The sequence below is a fragment of the Actinia tenebrosa genome, unplaced genomic scaffold, assembly GCF_029948245.1.
Source record: "Actinia tenebrosa isolate PJP-AT-01 unplaced genomic scaffold, QUT_ActTen_1.0 PGA_scaffold4__44_contigs__length_22323623, whole genome shotgun sequence".
Lineage (NCBI taxonomy): Eukaryota > Metazoa > Cnidaria > Anthozoa > Actiniaria > Actiniidae > Actinia > Actinia tenebrosa.
In genome coordinates, this window is record NW_028292581.1 from 10,197,153 (window position 1) to 10,216,611 (window position 19,459).

Here is a 19,459-nt window from a genome sequence, read left to right on the forward strand (position 1 = left end):
ATAATCATTGGGCTACCTTTGTATTCTTGGGGTAACGTCACGTTCTAGCCGCCATGTTAGATGAATCTATTACTGCTCGTGCTCACTTTTCTCTGAGCATGTGCAGTGGATGTCAGGTTTCTGGGGCGCTTACCATTTACCCGGAAAAACCAGAAATTCCGGTTGAAAAATAAATGGTACGTGTCATTCCGATCTGGAAGTTCCAGAAAACTCGCTTTTCCGAGGTAATCTACTTTTCCCGCTCTTTTCGGTTCTTTCGGTAGACGCGATACCATTTTTCTAAAGTCAAAGTTTCCCGCTCTTTTCTTACCATTAGCGAATGAATTTCTAACCGGATGGATTGGTGTAAATGGAAAGCACCCCAGTAAATATTTCCGACTCGCTATGTAATACATGTATTCACCTTTAGTTTTGGACCTAGTTTTCTCTTTCCTCCAGTCTTGGGTGGCGTGATGGCTACCAAACTACGAAATGGTTGTATTGGAGCGGCCTTGGCTTCATTAGCGTGATCAGACGGGGGAGGTGAATCTGGTAGACCTGACGATGACTCGAACATATCCAAATCTGGCTTCATCACTGACTCCATCTCTTCATCCAGGGGTAGTTTACTGACAGTGCCAAGAGGAAGAGTTTCTGGGTCCATTAAAGAATCACCAAATGGACGCAAAGACAGTTCGTCTAGGTTGGAGTTTAGGCCGATGAGATTCAGGTCTTCATCCATTGGAGATGGTATTATTCGACCAATTGCAGCCGAAGTAAGCGTTCGTTTGTCTTCTTCTCCGCTCGTTGTCATGACAGGGTCGTCGTTCATACACTGATCTTCAAACGATAGACTGTCCTTGTGATTCAACTGCTGTTGGTGAAACAAAGACTCATCATATAAACAGAATGCTTGCACAAATAAGTACCTTATTCTTACTAATTTTCGCGATTTGAATTCAATACGCGCGAAAAAAAGATTGTGTCAAATTTTTCCTGCAATGGTGAAAATTAGTAAGAATAAGAATAAGGTAAATCCAGCACTTACAGATACTGTACTACCACGTAATTCAATCCTAGGCGCCGGTGAAAATTCCTCAGTATTTGCTTTCATCGTTCTTGAAAACTAAATATCCAACCAAAGCAACACATTAACCCGACGCACGAAAAAACAGGACACCGAGTAACTAGGCTCTGTGTTTGACAATAGACACCTTCAGATCCGACAACAAGTACGAGTACGAATAATTTTTAACTTTTAAGATCGGCACTATCATTTTGTAGTCGTGGTCGTGTATGTAGATTGAAACTTTAGGTTGTAAAAAATCGTGATTTAGTGTTCACCACGCGCCCAGGATCAATTTTAAAACTCGTACTTGTACTTGTTCTAGTCATCGGATCTGAAGGTCTATATTGTGCAGCAAGGGGGCAACAGATACGTACCGCATGGTTCTCGCCATTTCCCTTACACTGCGGACAATAATAGTTCATTCTCTTTGAATTGATCTTGTCATAGACATCCTCGCTCACATTATCACATTCAGCATGAAGCCACTTCTCGCATGCCTCACACTGAACCATAGCTACGTCTGAGAGCTGTCTGTACGCTCGTCCACATATCTGACAGAAAAGACCTTTGTTTCTCTGTTGGTAGCAGCTGTCGCAGACCGTGTAGTGCCGATGCCATCGAGACGTTGGACCTCCACCAGGGGTATTGGAGCCACAGTCTTCACAGCGACGACAACCCTACATAAATGACAACAATCAGTTTCAGTACATCATGGATTGTTGTTATTTATTAAGCATCTTATCATACCATTAGTGATGGTTTGCATCAAGCAAGAAAGACAAGGCGGCCATATTGGGTGTATTAACAAAGGAGGCTATGAGATATCTTATGTCAAATAACACCAATATCGTAGCGACGAAGAAGTAACGTGAAAACGATGAATTAACCGTTGGTAAGCAGCTTAAGGAGTTCAAAGTTTGGAAAACGTTTGGGTCATTCCGAGATTTTGTGAAAAAATATGGTCTACGAAGCAGGACGTAACGTGAAACCGAGGAATTAACCGTTGGTAAGCAACTTAAGGAGTTCAAAGTTCGGAAAAAGTTTGGGTCATTACGAGATTTCGTAAAAAAATATGGTCTACGAGGCAGGAAGTTTTAACGAATTGTAGCCCCAAAGAATCAGCTTGTCTTTTGTAGGGATAAGGATAGACTGTACAATGAAGCAAACTCCTCTCATCTGCCTATGATACTAAGGCTTTCCACTGTCTCGTAATACTTACCACGCACTTCCAACCAGTCTTGGGTATTGTTGTCATGGGTGGATCAAGACAATAGGTATGGAAGCCTTTATCACACAGATCACACACTAGCATCTTAGTATCATCACCAGGTTGCCTGAAAAAATTAAGAATGACATACATAAACGAATCTGGACAAGAATCTGATGCGCAATCGTAGAGTGAATTTGTAAACTCCAATTTTGAAACCTTTTAAGACATCAGTCGTACCTATCGATTCCGAATTGTTCAAGAAAATCGTGCGATTCTTATACCACTTTTGAAAAGATTCTATAAAATGTTCCATCTTATCGAAGCTCAACAATAAGATACCATACCTGCAACCTTGACAGACTTTACAGTCAGGACACTGCCAACTCATGCGCACTAAAGAAGTGATGTCAACCGCTGGATCAAGGCAACGCCCGTGATAGTGCCGACCACAACTCGTGCAGAATAACATTTCTGAAAAGTCCTTGGCTTCACCGCACAGGTAACACTGGGCCTCGATACCCCCTGCCAAATAAAAACCGAGCATCATTAAAATATATACCATGTATACTATATACTATATACTCTTCTGAATCTGTTTGAATAGACCGTTTTCTCAAGGTTGCGTGCGCATCCAACTTGACGGGCCACAAAATAGCGCAGCGCACTGATTCTAAAAATAGCTTGAAGATTCGGACAAACATTGCATTCTGTTTAACCGCTACGAGGGTTATACGAACCGATTTTATTATTTTTACTTAAAGTTACAATAATAACCCACGTAAACCAAGATCAACTGCGATCGGCTGTGAAAATTATCTGCTGAAAGTAAACTTGTAAGTTTGTTTGTCCGAATTTCGCCTTTGTCTTCGTTTTTGTGACGTCACGGTTGCGCTGCGCTATTGAAAAACGCAAATTCGGTAAAATTGAGAAGCCAGTTTTATATTTTTAAGAGGAGAATAATCAATTTATGAATTCTTATTTAAAAAAAAATGAATAGGAATGTATGTTAACTCTCTTTATAGCTCCTGTTCCGGTATTGTTGCCCGTCAAGTTCCTTAAATTTGGATGCGCACACAACCTTGAGAAAACGGTCTACAGAAGTTTTTAGCTTGGACGCAATGTTTTTCTTTTTCAGACCACGTGTCATTCTCTAGAGTATCATTTTTTTGTTTTGTTTAATGGTTGCGCATGAGAAGACACATGAATATGATACAGCTCAAGCAAAGAATCTTATTCCTTTGTTTTTCACCTAGTCTCGCCATTTCATTTATTCGAAATGATATTTAATCTAGCATCATGATAATCCTGGAAAATTGCCCGATGTACGTCGATAAAGATAAAGGTTTTGGCGCGTTTAAGAATCTGAAATGTAGCTTATAACTTTAATCTATATTAAAAAGAAGAAATGAAATGATAGAGTAGAGCATAGTGATCATCAATCAATCCCACAATGGACAGTAAAATCTGTACTCATTGCACCCATTGTTTTACGATCGCAGTTTTTTCCACATTAATGACCTCCGTGTAAGACTCAAAAAAACTGATTCACCATTAATAGGAAACGATATCTTAAATTTAAAAATAACAACAACAACAACAACAACAACAAATAGTGTGGAATAGTTAGATAGAATTGTCCATACCAAGACGTCCAGCATCGTCTAAATGGTCCGGACAGAGCATGGTCATCGACTGAATTTCCTACAATAGAAAGAAAGAACGTTAAAGAAAGAATATCAGACATCATATCCTTCTTGGCCTCAAACTGAGCTTAGGCATATGTTTTCCCATTTCATACCACGTGTTATTCCCTAGAGTATCATTTCTTCGTTTATTGGTTGCGCATTTTTTTGGGATAAAATCGCACGCGCACTGAAGACGATTCTCAAAGTATGAACTTGCTTATTATCGTGGATGCGATGTTAAAATGAAAATACGAAAAAAAAATCACAGTTTTTCTTGATGGAATTTGTATATTTCAATGTTAGCCTCATATCCAAGATAATGAATGATAAAAGATTAATGAGATGCAAAAACATTGTTATTGATTTTTTTGTTCAAGTTTTATGAAAGGACAATAGACCTATCCCGAATTCGCTTGACTGACCACGAAAAATGGTTTGAAGTCGAGATTGAAGTTGATTCTTTTATTCATCTAGTTCAACCTCGACTTGAAACTATTGTTTCGTGGTCAGTCAAGCGAATTCGGGATAGGTGTATTGAAAAACGCCATAATCATTGACATAACAGTATTATAAATCATGGCAATTACCTGGAAGGCCCCCGCACTTGCAGCACAAGGATAATGATATGTTTTCCCACACCGAGGTACTTGACATACTACACTGGCACCGTATCTATTGCAGTGCGCGCAACGCTGAAAAACAATCCAAAATAAACTAGGTAATGAAGAGGGAAGTAACTAATAAACTGGAAACAATAATCATGGGGAGAAAAGTAATGAAACCTATTAATCAACAGCCTGCCCACAAGCTTTAGCATTAACATCCCACGCACTTTTACTTCCGGGGTTTTCTGTCTGCAGTGACGATACACAAGCGTAAAGCTTCATCTCGTTAAATATCGTTTATTGTTTGAGGTCCGTACTACATGATATAGTCTCGTTCGCCCCTCCGGTTTAAACAATACTAGTTAAACAATACATTTCCCTTTGAAATCTTATTGATCAAGCTTATTATATTTTACACTGACTGAACAATGTCAATGATTTGGCGACTTCTGTAGTGTATATATAGCTTCATTATATTGCAAGACTTCACGTGCTATGATCGGTCAATTTGCGGTTCATAATTCAGTACATAATGACCTGGCGAACATATTAAGGCTACGCCGCCTATTGTAATACATGTTGATTGACAGTGGGTGAACTGAAGTGTGCGGCGTAAATGTTACATGTTGATTGACCGTGGATGAACTGAAGTGTGCAGCGTAAATGTTACATGTTGATTGACCGTGGATGAACTGAAGTGTGCGGCGTAAATGTTACATGTTGATTGACCGTGGATGAACTGAAGTGTGCGGCGTAAAAGTTTTGTTATGTTACATATTTAAGATAGATATCAAAGTCCAGTCCAGTCACGTTAGAAATAGTCTAAATATACCAAAATACGAAAGCTAAGGACACTTGAAGTAAAACAAGTGCGCTCCTATCAAATTAAAAGAACAAAAACCAGATTAACTTGTGCTGAGAACATTAGACTTATTTAAGTAGTGCAGTGGTGGTCTGTGTGTGAGAGTGGTACTGTAATAAGAAAGCGCCAACTCATAGATCGAAATTGTTCGGTTTGGCAGAGGGGGAAACCTGTGATAATCCGGATAAAAACCCTTGAACCAAAGGAAAGATCTAACAAATTCTACTTGAATGCGATAGGCGATGCCAGGAATCAATCCTGAAAACCCAGAGGTGAGAAGCAAGTGCACTCACGCTCTACACTACCCTCGATTCCCTAACGAAGTACGCAAAGATAGTTTCTGCACATCATGATCCATTATTTAGAGTCCATCTTACCTCACTCATTGCAGCGAAGACAGCCTTGTCCACATTAACAAGATCATACGAATCTGTCTGACAGACACCTTCACTCCAAGAAGCACAGCAATGATGTGCATACACCGATCCATCGTTTTCAAATAATTCACTAACATCCTTCTCGCGGACTGATCCAAACATACACTTATCAGGAGATAACGAATGTCCGTTATTTCGAAAAGAAAGTCCTATTACAACAGCGCCTTTCTTTCTTCCCCTACCGGGCGGTCTCCCTGGACCACGCCGATGGACCATGGGTTGCGGCTGGGGAACGTCGTCTATAGCTTCTTTTCCAGTATCGGCAGGTTCAGCGGCTAGTGGTTCTGGGGTGGAATTCTGTCTTCGAGTATGGCCAGATTTTTTGAATGGATTAAAGCCAGGGGTTGGTGCACAGAGGTGGAGTTTGCCTTGGTACATTCTTCTTTCAGGGCCACAGCAACAGAAAGAGCAGACTTTATCACTTGGTACACTGCAGATGAAGTAAAATATTTGTTAGGGATTTTGTATTTTCTGGTTCTTCTATAATACTTTGTTTTATACAGCAACCCCACTGCAATAATTTATACCATTTTTATGACTTTCTTACAAAGACTACACCTAAATAATCGACGTACGAGTGGAACGTACGCTATAAACCAGGGGTTTCCCAAAAACCGAACTGGCGAAAAACTTTAGCAAAAACACTCATCAAAATGCGATAAGCTTCCAAATGCGCAAGCACAAGGAAGCAGATTTTGTTGCATTAAGAACCCAGTGGGTCGGTTAATGATATCAGTCCGCGTGTGATGGAAGTCAAATACTCTCTCTAATTCTGATGGCATAGACAATAGCATAGCAATTCAAAGGAAGTATCAAGTAAACTAAAGTAATTGCTGTTCGACAGAGCACCTTTTCACATCTCGGCGTGCACTTTTATGAAAAAGCAAGAAAAGGTATTGCTCTTTTTGTATTTAAACATTCTCACATAAACGATTAACGTAAGAAATGACGCACAAAGAAGCGAAAGAAAAAGAGTCTGAAGGATAGTCTTCGTCTTACAGTCATAGACAGGGGATTTCCCAGGATGAAACAAATACGTAAGTTCCAGGTTAGCTAGGGAAATCCCCGAGGCACGTTTCCTTCAACAAGCTACGAAATCACATTGACGTAGACAGCAAACCAGAAGTCAGTTGGAGATTGGCTTGCGGAGAAAACTCTCATAACTCTCTATCCTCAACCCTTTTTCAGACTGAGAGTTTTCAACCTTCAATTTTAGCGATATCCTGATAGCCTGCTCTAAACCTATTTAAATCAGGGCACGGCTAACATACATGCAGATTGGAAATTAGGTAAAAAAAGTGGAGAAAGAGGAAAACCGGAAGGAAAATCAAGGGAGAGACGTAATAAATTGATCAACTAACATCAAAACCTCAATAAATAAAGAATTACTTTTAAAAAATAATTATGAAACAAAAGGAATCTGGAAAATTCGTAATAAGTGCGACTATTGATTCTACTTCGATTATTGTGAATAAATGGAATATGAAATCTTCATTGTATAATTTGGTAAGATTTTATCTAACGCTCGCAAGGGTATCAATAGCATTAGAGGCTGACTGCACTGAAAGGGTGTGTGTTTTACTATAACAGGAGGTAGCAGATTTGCTTTAGCTTAGTCCTTCAAGAAAAAAGCTTTGTGTTATATAGGGGATAAAAGTACATGATCATATGATGAATGTTGAGTGTGATGGTGCTGAATGTGCAGGTAAGAGAGAGGATTGAGTTTGATGGTCTGGGTGAGAGAAGTCTTCAGAAAGACTGTTGATGGTGGTGACTGACATCAGGTAAAAGAGAGGATTGAATAGAGTGAAGGGTTTTAACCAAGGATCGTATGATGAATGATGAGTTTGATGGTCTTGGTGAGAGCTGTCTTCAGGAAGACTGTTGTTGGTGGTGACTGACATCAGGTAAAAGAGAGGATTGAATAGAGTGAAGGGTTTTAACCAAGGATCGTATGGTGAGCTTTGAGTGTGATGGTCGGGATGAGAGTAGTCTTCAGAAAGACTGTTGTTGGTGGTGACTGACATCAGGTAAAAGAGAGGATTGAATAGAGTGAAGGGTTTTAACCAAGGATCGTATGATGAGTTTTGAATGTGATGGTCGGGATGAGAGCTGTCTTCAGGAAGACTGTTGTTAGTGGTGACTGACATCAGGTAAAAGAGAGGATTGAATAGAGTGAAGGGTTTTAACCAAGGATCGTATGATGAATGATGAGTTTGATGGTCTTGGTGAGAGCTGTCTTCAGGAAGACTGTTGTTGGTGGTGACTGACATCGGGTAAGAGAAAGGATTGAACAAAGTGAAGGGTTTGAACCCAGAATCGTATGATGAGTGTTGAGTGCGATCATCTGTTTGAGAGTAGTCTTTAGATCCAAGACAACATGTAAGAGAAAGGATTGAACAGGTAAAAGAGAGGATTGAATAGAGTGAAGGGTTTTAACCAAGGATCGTATGGTGAGTGTTGAGTGTGATCATCTGGTTGAGAGTAGTCTTCAGGAAGACTGTTGTTGGTGGTGACTGACATCGGGTAAGAGAAAGGATTGAACAAAGTGAAGGGTTTGAATCCAGAATCGTATGATGAGTGTTGAGTATGATCATCTGTTTGAGAGTAGTCTTTAGATCCAAGACAACATGTAAGAGAAAGGATTGAACAAAATAAAGTATTTAAACCCAGGATTACATTATGAGATGATGTAAAGCAGGTATGTATACTAGGATAAATTACTTGTCTTCAAAACACAGTTATAATTACATGCCTATAGACTTTCATTCATGCTCAACAACATAGCATACACAGTACTTAAAAAGATATAACTAGCTAAAAACTAGTGTGAGCTGCGTCGGTGTTTCTAATGAAACAGTAATGATGAAAAGGTAAATTATACACCGTGAAAAGATGAAACAACTTACTGACGTTTCGGACGCTAGTCCTTCGTCGGAGTAAAAGAGCACAGTACTTATAACACAATGAAATGATTATTGTTTGAATTATGAGAAATTAGAAACAAATGCATTGAAACACATAATACTTACTATTCATCACTACTTGGTATATTAGGGTCTTGTAGCAAAGGCTGGCCCATGGCATCTACAGCATTGGCATATGCAGCTTCCTTCTACAACGAATACAATAAAGCATCAGTGGGAACTAAGTACAGTATCTCCTGAGGTTTAGCTTAACTTACTCAACTTAGATGAACTTACTGACTTGGGAAAATATTTTGTACGAGTTGCTAGTTCTTTCTTATAAATTAAAAACGAGATTTTCAGTTTGAGCACCCCAGACAAATATCTTGAGAACAGGATTTTTCCATTCTATGAGAGCTACATCAAGTGTAATTTATCAATGGGAGAGAAAAAAGATTTCTCAAGGAATGAAATGCTTTCTGAAATGAGAAATCAAAACATTGCGTGCAGACCAAAGAGTACAGGGAGTTTTCAATGCCAAAAGTTATGAAGCTTATCACATGGTCTTATAGAATGGCTTAAGATGGAATGGTGAAAACCCTGTATCTGAAAGAAGAAATTACGCCACTTTCACCATAGCAACTAGACGGAAGTATAATGTTAATTAATTCCCAGGATTCATGTTATAAACTAATAATGTGTACCCCATAAGAATGGGGAAGTTTGCAGAGTCTAAACAAAGAAAAAAGATGCAGGAAAATGTATTTGTAGCATATAGCTTCTTAAATTGAACCTTTGAGATGGTTTTGGAAGTTTGTAATAGCAGAGGAGAGGAGAGGAGAGTTTGTACTTGTAAATATTAATATTTTATAAAAAAATACATATTTATTCAAATGTCTTCTTCTTGTTACCTTGATATCTAGTTCGTCATCTACCCTTTCTGTACTAGGTCCACTGTGAGCAGCACGAATTGGTGACTTTAATTTACTATAACAGAAAAAATAGGAAAAGTCATGTAAATCTGGCACTGGCTTTCACTTAGATGTTTGCTCCATAACCTTGTGAGGTGTACACCATCTCATCTTTCTCAGAACTGAAGTCAACAGTATAAACTACATTTTTACAGAGCTCATTTATAAATGTGTACTGGTTTTGTTGCTTTTTGCCTGTAAATATATGCAGGGCACAAAATTACCGCTCGCAAACTTGAAAAATGCAAGTGAAAATGTGTATTTAGCGAGTAAGAAAATATTTAACTAGCTAAGTTTTGCGAGTATGACCAAAGTCCAGAAACTGAAGGAGTGAAAAAATTATATTTATATAACTGGAGAACAGTTTTTATATGGGAATTCAGTTTCCCACTACTGTTGTCCTCCCTTAGTATATTATCGTTAGTATGTACATTTTTCATTTCCGTTTGTGTGTTATATATTTTTTTAAATATTTGTATGTTCATTATTTTTGGGAAAGTCATTAAATAAATAAATAAATAAGATAAATAAGTAATGCTTGTTATTCCCTGTGATCGATAGCTAGTGACTTTGAAATTTTTTGCTATCAAAACTTACTAGCAAGGTTTTGCTAGTGGGTTTGAAAGCAAATTTTGTCCCAAGATATGTACATTTTGTTGTCCCCCAAAACTTAATTTCACACAAACTTGACTCACTGTTAGCATGCAATCAAGATGTATAGTTCATTATTGTACCTTTGAGCATTAACTCTTGTCTTTTTGATGGATCCTTTAGGTCTTCCTCTAGATCTTGATGATTTGGATTCATTCACAATAAATCCTTCTTCAGAATCTGGAGTCAATGGCGAGGCAGGAGGTATACATCGGGTAGGTGACATCTAAACATCAATTAACAGAGCACTGTTATTTTATAGCAACAAATAAGAATTAAAAATCGAAATTGGGATTTAGCCTCTCCACAGAGTGGCTTTGCACCAACTGAAATCTAAAACTAGCCAGTACATCACTTTAATCTCAATAGCTTTTCTACTTTGGGAATAGTCTCCTTTGAACACAGTTCCCTGCACCATCTTGAAAGATAGTTGAGACTTTGCATGGAAGCGAGCGAATGGTGAGCTTGCAATGATAGAGACCTGTATTTAACACCTTGGACAATTATTCACATGTCTCTATCACTGCAAGCTCACCATTAGTCTTGCTTCCATGCAAAGGCAGGGCTACCTTTCAAGATGGCGCAGGGAACTGTGAAGGGGACTATTATCCACAATTATCTATTTTTCTCTTCTTTTTATTCTTACTCAATCTATGTATTTATCATTGTAATTATATTATTTGTAAACCTTTGAATTCATAATTTTCATTCAATCAGTGGGGGAAAAATAAAAAAATAAAATTTAGGAATTTAGGAATTTTTATGGAGGGAGAAAAACTGGAAAACCCAGACAATACCCCTAATACATGACATAATGTGATAGAAATACCAAACAACTCTACTCACATGTATATATGGGACACTGAGTTTGGGGATCAAATCCAGGTGATAATAATTGTGAAATTTGATCCTTAGTGTTATGCTACCATGCTCCCTAAATTAAGACTAAAACTGGCCAATAAATAGATTTAAGTTTTCTAAAAAGCAGGAAATTTATCAAACTATTTAACTAGTAAAGATAGGTGTAATCCACTTCATTAAATAACAATAACAAAAAATAATAAAATAAACATATAAAAAGTAAAGAAATGATATATTCTGTTGCCTATTTTATAATACTCATAGACGATGTGACTGCTATTCCTAAATCTTCTATAATTACAACTAAGTCGAAACTAAGTCTGGTTTGATGTATCTACATGAACATGAATTTAATACAGTCCAATCATTTCATCCCTTCGTTGAACCCAATAAACTAAATCTATTTTTATAATCATCTAATCAATAAAGTTCCAGACGTCTGGGTTTCTGTCTTCTGTTGATACACAAAAACACCTAACTCAGACCGTATTACAAGTTTGATTGACAGAAGCTAAATACTGTACCCAGACCTGGTACTGTGATAATCATGTAATAATAATAAGGGTATGCTATTTTATTTGAAAATACGTCTTTCTAGCAGTTTCCATGTATATTAGAAGTATATATATGTACATATGTAATACATCTGCACGTGTCTTATAAATACTTATCATATAATTATCCATAAAATACCTATATTTCTCCTATTCAAAAAACTGATATTTTCACATGTGAAAATAACATGTTATTTAACATGTGAAAATATCGTTATAATATCATGTGTATTTAAGCTATTGGTTTATAAATAAAAACTATTTATAATAATAAAATACTTATTAAGTTGACTTTATGGATAATTATATAATAAACAGAATATTACATGGGCACTTGAGATACGAAATTTATCTTCTCGTGCTGAAAATCTCTCACGAGTGAGCGCAGCGAACTCGTGAGAGATCTTTTCAGCACTCAAAGATAAATTTCATATCTCCGCGCACCCATATAATATCTTCTATACATATACTGCGATGTTAGGAGCTACTGAGCAGAAAAAGATATGTTAATTGTACAAAAAAAAGGTATTTTAGCTGAGTTTGATTCTTTCCTTTTTCATAAACACGGGTTTGAAGTCTTTTTCAACTTTTTCAACCATTTGATCAGAACACTTGTAAGTATTTTTGTCTTTTTTTGAGAAACTTCATTGTGAATACAAATTACACTGACATAAATACCCAATATATAGATGATATGCAGCAAGCACTAATAATTTATTTATCTATTTACATTCATATTTTAACAGGAAGCTTCTTCACTTATAAATGTGATTTTCAAGAAGGTCCTGATAAGTAAGATATTTTTACAATAATATGCAAAAAGAGAATTTGGAGGTTGAATATCGAAACCAGCTCGTTACTAAAAAGTCAACATCATTATTACTAGTATGTAAAATTGTAAAAGATGAAAAGTTCAGGAAAAAAAATTGAACACTGTTTACTTCATAAAATATAATAGAGCGGATGCAATAAAACCGTGAAATAAAATCAAACTAAATACTAATTAATAGTATCTATTTAGTGACTAATTGTTACTATTACTAAACCAGAACATTTATTAAAGAAACAAAAGACACAAATGATCTCTTGTGTATTTGTCTTTGTATAATGAATGTTCTGGTTGAGTAATAGCAACTATTAGTTACTAAATGGGTGCTATTAGTTAGTATTTAGTTTGATTTTATTTCACAGTTTAATTGCATCCGCTCTAATGATAATGACACTAATGACTAATTTTGTTTATTGAGGGTATAAACACGAAACAGTAAAATACTGATGAGCGAGTGTGCTTTACTTCAAACTTGACGTTTCGGCATCACTGATGAATGATATTATTATAAGCATGTTTCATTTGTTCAAAGAAATGATTCCATCTTACTACAAGTTATTCTTGAAAACAATGAGTGCGGTTGAGTGTTTAATGGCAACATTTAGCTTGTGTTTTTTTTGACTGTTTGAATGTGTCATTGTAGGTTTAATGTCAGATTAAAGCACTATTAAAACAATTGCAACAAAATGAATAAACACAAACCATCTTAGCTTAGTCTTGGAGCACATTTAAATGTTGAAAAAATATCTAGAGTGAAATTAAAACTAGCCTTATGGAAGAGAATATCAAGTTCACTTTATGACATACAAGTAATTGTACATAAATTTTCAATTTACTGTATTAGAACGTTTCAATAATGTAACAATAATCTGGTTTGAATTGATCAGCCATAAGCTATATTGTTATCATTATTGAGATCCTTATTTGCTTTCATTATACCATCATTATCTCCCTGTTTATACTCTACTAAGTGAAGAAAACACCAGGGGTTTCCCCTGATCTATAAATAGCAACAACTGTTACAGTCACATTCTTTGTTTTTAAAATGGCCAACATTGTATAGAATGAAGTAGCTAGTTTTAAAATATATTCAAGTATTCATTTCAGGCAGAAATAAAATCTTTATCTAAGCAACAGAAATAAAATCTTTATCCAAGCAACAGAGTCAGAGATTTAAGTATCTTACTATGTACCTTATACTGCGCAATTTGATCGTATCAAAGGTTGAACTTTAAAAGTCATTTAATCACGTTTTATAAACCTAAACTGGACAAAGTTGTCAGAATCCAAATGCATCATATATTATGAAGGCATTTTACTCTAGAAAAACTTGCTGAGAACAAAAGTATGAAACTAGATGTTGATATGCAAATTTTAAAGCATACTATATATATTGTATACACAGCTCTTAAGATAAAAGAAAACAGATAAACAAAATATATCACTTTTTCGTTAAACTTCTTTATAATGTTTCAAAACACTTTTTACTGATATACTGCCTACACCTTTACTAAGTACAAATACTGGCTTCTTAGAGTTAAAATATGATAGAGTATTATGAACCCCTAAGATTAAGCAAATGCACTAATTGTTGAAAAATAACATTTCATATGATTAAAAAATATGTTATGGGCTAAATTCTTGTATAGTGCACTATATCTGTCAAACAGTACTATAGAGTGCATATGCCCACGAATTAGTGCAAAGTTTTGTAGGTCTACTGAACTTACTCATTTGTGCAATTTCTTACAATGTTTTTCACTGATGCATGGTATGCACTCTATGCAATTAGCAATAATTACTTACTAAAAAGCACTCATGAAACAATAGAAAGCACTATATGCTATTTCATACTTATTTAGTGCAAAATAAATGAGTATTGTTCCACAGATTGAGTGTGAGCACCACTCTATTGTATAATGAATAATTTCTTCTGCAACAATGTTTTGTAATACAGCTTAAAAGTTTTGCAACCATTTACAAAGAACCAATGCAACATAAGAAAAATCTTGAAAGCATGACTCAATAGTAATGAACTTAAAAATTTTGATATCAAACTTAAAAAAATTTTAGAAATATATACTTTAAAAATTCATTGCTTTTAAATTCCATCTGCACAGTCTGAACTTGGTTGAACTTTGTAAATAATCATTATTAAAAAATGAGTGCAATTAATCTACATTATTCCAACAATACTTTTAGCATGGTTTCTAATTTTATAGCATTAGATGAATTCGAACAATTAATATTTTTTAAGTGAAGATTGATGATAGAGACAACTTAAATAAAATTTTAACTTTACCATAAAAGCTTCACAGTCTCTAATGTAAAATGTGGACAAAATAAATACTAGTGAGAAAAATAAATTTCTAATTGAATTTCATCTTTTTGTTTAAATGTTTGTGATTATTACTGTACACATTCAACTCTTTTGTTCTTCCCTTTCTTTATTATATAGCACAATAAGAGATAATTTTAAGGCAACTTAACAAATAGTGATAAAATCACAAGACAGAGGTTAAAGAATGGATATTGTTAGTTATAATCACCTTGTATATAATCTGCTTTGGGTATTTTAATTTTTAAATATGCTGTTTACCAGGCATAAAAGGCAAATTAACTAATAACTGCTTAGTTGTTATTGATTATCCTCAGTTCATGGCTTATTAATAATCAAATAAGCTCATGATTCTATAAAAAACTCAAAGTAAAATAGAATAGTAATGTTAAAAACAAGCAATTCTATAAAAAACTCAAAGTAAAATAGAATAGTAATGTAAAAAGCAAGCAATGTTTTAATGTTTAATCTAAAACTATGTGGTTTACACTGACCCTAAGCTTGAAACACTGACATATTATCACAAGGTAAGTTATAATAGTTATTATTTTTACTATGCCCAAGCATCTTAAAACTTTTTTGTACATGTATGATCGGTGATTTTTGACAACTGTGCTCTTGTATTGACATCTATTAAACACGAAGCAGCTCCACCTTGGGGTGAATAATCAATTGAGTAGCACTACTGAACGTACGTGACATTTTCAAAATCTTTAAATTGAACATCTCCAACAAGTCACTGAATATGATCTATGCCCAAGCATCTTAAAACTTTTTTGTACATGTATGATCGGTGATTTTTGACAACTGTGCTCTTGTATTGACATCTATTAAACACGAAGCAGCTCCACCTTGGGGGTGAATAATCGATTGAGTAGCACTACTAAACGTACGTGACATTTTCAAAATCTTTAAATTGAACATCTCCAACAAGTCACTGAATATGATATTGCATACACATTGGAAACTTTCTTATTGAAAACTAACTTGATAACAATCATAATAAACAAAAACCGTTTTAATTTAGTAAAAAAATATTTCATAATATTCACCAGCAAAGATCAAAAACAATAAATTAAGACAAAACTGTTCATTACTTTACATGTAATATCTGCATACCACTGATACACAGAATGATATTAAGAACACAATGTATTTTTTCTAACTAAACATGAGTAAAAACTACTGTAAGCCCCTTGTTATTTAGCGTTTACAAGATAATAAATGACTTTGAAATAATTATGCCACCATCTGTTTTTATGTCAGTTGATTCCAAATAGTTTTACAAAAAACTGTATTATCAATGTTGTTTTTTTCAGAATGGAAAAGAACTTTGAAAACAAGTGAATGGTTTGCTATACTTAATAAACTTCACCATCAAAGTTTTAATTCAAAGGAAGCCTTTCAGAGACAAAAATTTCAGATCTTTCTTTGATTTTTGTAACATGAAGCAGTTGGTTAATTGCAACTTTAATATTATTTTTTACTAAATCCATGCATTCAGTTAAGGTTAAACAGGCAATTAAAAAATTGAAAAGACTTCTTGAGAGACTTTTTTAGTGAAATAGCTGAACCTTAGCTTTCATCTTAATATATCCTACAAAATATCAAAATTAATGGAAAACTATTTTTCTATGAAACAAAAAGAACACCAAAGAAAAGTATTTCTTGGCAAATTTAATAAAACTGGTCTACAAAGCTGTAATATAACTTATTACTGGATTTATTTATATGTAGATGCATCTCATGAAAGAAAACTATATTTAATTTCATACTGTCAGAGAAAACATTACCATTTGAATACTTGGCTTACAGATAAAAATGAGTGGAACATGATTCACCCCATGTATCTTTCAAAATTTAAAACAAGAAAATGTTTTCAAGGGTGAGGGAAATAACCCTCAAAACTCATTCATATAACATCAACTATGGGTGAGTTAGAAAAAATACACTACGAAGATCCTTTTAATTTACGCAACATCACTACTATTACTACAAGATATAAAATAATTTAGGCACAAACTATTACTACTAGATTAGTTGTTGTTTGAATTTCTCTATTCAATCCTAAAATGGAAATATGTTTCTTAAGTTAAAAAACGAATATCGAAATACATTAGAAAGAATATCAAAGAAATAAAGAAGCCATAAATCGAGCTTAGAAATTGTGGAAGTAAACATGGAAGTTATTTTCAATCTATGGAACTTCGCATTTCCTTCCTCTATGGAAAGACAAACTTCAGTACTTTTAAAGCAAGTTTTTTTTTACTTTTTTTTCTACTAAATACATACCCCTGTATCTACCAGCCTTGGCCTTCCAGGTCCACGCTTTGGTCGTCCTGGAAGAGAGAGAAAAACGCATCAAAGAAGCACTCAATACTATATATCGTGATCAAGGCAGTCACAAACATCGTTAGTACGAAGCTGCCGAACACAAAAAAAAACATTGAAAACCCACCGAATTTAGTTTTCTGCGATCTTCTACACTTAACTGAGAGTATTAAATTTCCGATTGGAGAAAAAGCTGAATCGAAGAGATAAGAATAGCGAATTGAAGATGCTTTCAAGCCATGATCGTAACCAAACCTGAAAACTAAAACACAAACGAAGCCATAGAGATCTTCGAGGTACTACAAGAAGTCATCTGCCATTGGGCGTTTGATTGCCCGGGTTCTTGTTCATTTCAGATCGTGCAATCGACAAACATATCAAACCAGCTAGCTAAGTTTGTCGATTTCAAGTTGTAGGTTCTTTTCCGTGGTGGCGGAAGACCTCTTTTGGACAACAAATGAACATTCATTAATAATGGAAAATCGAGTGAAACGCAGATGTTTGAGAGAGCCACAGGTGAAGAATTCTCTTAGAAGGAAAATCTCCAGAAGACTTGATGACGGAAAAGGGCTGGACAGAGCTCTAGAGCAAAATGAAAGCCATCACAGTTCACTACAACTGGAATCATATCGCAACAATTCGAATTTTTCGTTTCGCCGACCATCTTACACCTTAGTCCAGTAATTATTCATATTATGGTATAGAATTTCTTTGTTTCGTTTTAAAGAAAAAATTGGAACTTTGTGAGCTTAAGATCAAGGGAAGACGGAGAGAAGGTAACTTAGGTTTTATTGTAAGATTTTTAAAGGAGCTTTATAGTTCGTCCACCGCCCATCAAGCTCTACTCGACCAAGCGATGGCAACTTTTCTAAGATGAATTGTAGCCATCGGCTGTATCGACCAACCTACGTATTTACGAATGCCGAAACAAGAAAGTTAGGCCAAAAACAGCTCATTTCCTTGCTTTACGGTAACTCCTGTTTAGATTATATACTAATCATTACGAACTCGAAAGAATGCCGAGTATTTCAGCCTAAAGATGTTCTGTTTTGAAATTTTTAAAGCACAAATTCGACAGATCTCTATTGTTGGTTGAATATCTTCGCGCCACGGTTTGGGACGTATCGGGAAAATGGCGTCCCTTCCATAGTAGCTCAACAAAAATGCCTTTTTCTACTTCTGAACGTTATTTATAAGAGTTAAAGATCCACAGTTTGGCTAAGCATGAACCAAGGATGCTTAAAGGACATCTTGCACTGATCAAAATCGTCATTCGCTTTAAATCTAAACTCGGTTTTTGAACCTTAAAACAAAGCTAAGTCAATCATGTCAGCAGAACCAAAGCGTATGCAGAACCGATGAACTCTTTACTCAAACTTACCAGACATTCTGTATCCAAAAAAGTCCCTATAGCGCTGAAATCCTTTGTTGAGCTTTTAGCCCACAGTTAAATCCTTGGTACGGATATCCAATACAGTTAACTGGATGCCCTCGCGACCACTATCGCGTCGTTCGCGTCAAATTCGAATCCACTTACGACTGCTACAGTAGTCGAAGACACTGGCTCACAATTTCAAACATACTCCCAACTTTTCGTAACTTGTCCACTGTCGTATTGAATTTCCTGGCTCGAAATGATTTTCCTCGACGGCCAAGATATTAATCTTTGATTTTCGAAGCGAATTATTTTGGTAGCAGTTGTATAACGTTCAAAGTAAAGGGGATTTTTGGGGCCTTTGGGCCAAATCGCGTGCCGCCATGCATGCTTTGACCCTGCTTCGACTGGCTATCGCACTTGCGCGAAACAACACGACCCCCCACGGTCCGGCTCGAATGGCCTTCCACAGTTTACGCCAATCAAATGGTCGTACTTCCGAGGCCCATTCAAAGGCCCGATTGGCTTAAAAATACTGTGACGCGGCGCTTAAAAATGGCTCTTTCTTGTCAGCTGATTGTTTTTGGTGGGCTTCACAGCTTTATAACTGGCAAATAATGTTATGCAGTGAAAGTAGACCTTTTTGACTGTAGTTTCTTTCGTAAAATCGAGATGAAAATAGACCGTTCGTGACTGGGATTTAGGGAAACCATTTCGTAGTCGACTGACTTTGACTTTGGTATTGTTTTTCGTGGAAAAATAACTTACTTTGTTTTGGGTTTTTAACCTATGTTTT

The 19,459-nt window shown here is 35.6% G+C and overlaps 1 protein-coding gene across 6 annotated transcripts in view; it reads right to left on the reverse strand.

The window, feature by feature from the left end:
- The window catches only part of LOC116307296 (uncharacterized), a 45,760-nt gene extending 26,684 nt beyond the window's left edge, over positions 1-19,076 (reverse strand). For 4 of the 6 annotated variants that reach the window (XM_031717503.2, XM_031717494.2, XM_031717487.2 and 1 more), the window contains exons 1-12: positions 18,670-19,076; positions 17,250-17,296; positions 10,459-10,601; positions 9,665-9,740; positions 8,880-8,962; positions 5,788-6,277; positions 4,531-4,635; positions 3,902-3,959; positions 2,603-2,780; positions 2,268-2,382; positions 1,423-1,725; positions 404-853 (exon numbers count right to left, since the gene is read on the reverse strand). In XM_031717503.2, the coding sequence (XP_031573363.2) occupies positions 404-853; positions 1,423-1,725; positions 2,268-2,382; positions 2,603-2,780; positions 3,902-3,959; positions 4,531-4,635; positions 5,788-6,277; positions 8,880-8,962; positions 9,665-9,740; positions 10,459-10,601; positions 17,250-17,296; positions 18,670-18,676 (2,055 nt within the window). In that variant the 5' untranslated portion in view covers positions 18,677-19,076. The remainder of the gene's footprint in view (positions 1-403; positions 854-1,422; positions 1,726-2,267; positions 2,383-2,602; positions 2,781-3,901; positions 3,960-4,530; positions 4,636-5,787; positions 6,278-8,879; positions 8,963-9,664; positions 9,741-10,458; positions 10,602-17,249; positions 17,297-18,669) is intronic. The other 2 variants (XM_089037025.1, XM_031717481.2) reach the window with 1 other exon arrangement.
- Between the last annotated feature and the right edge of the window lie 383 nt (positions 19,077-19,459).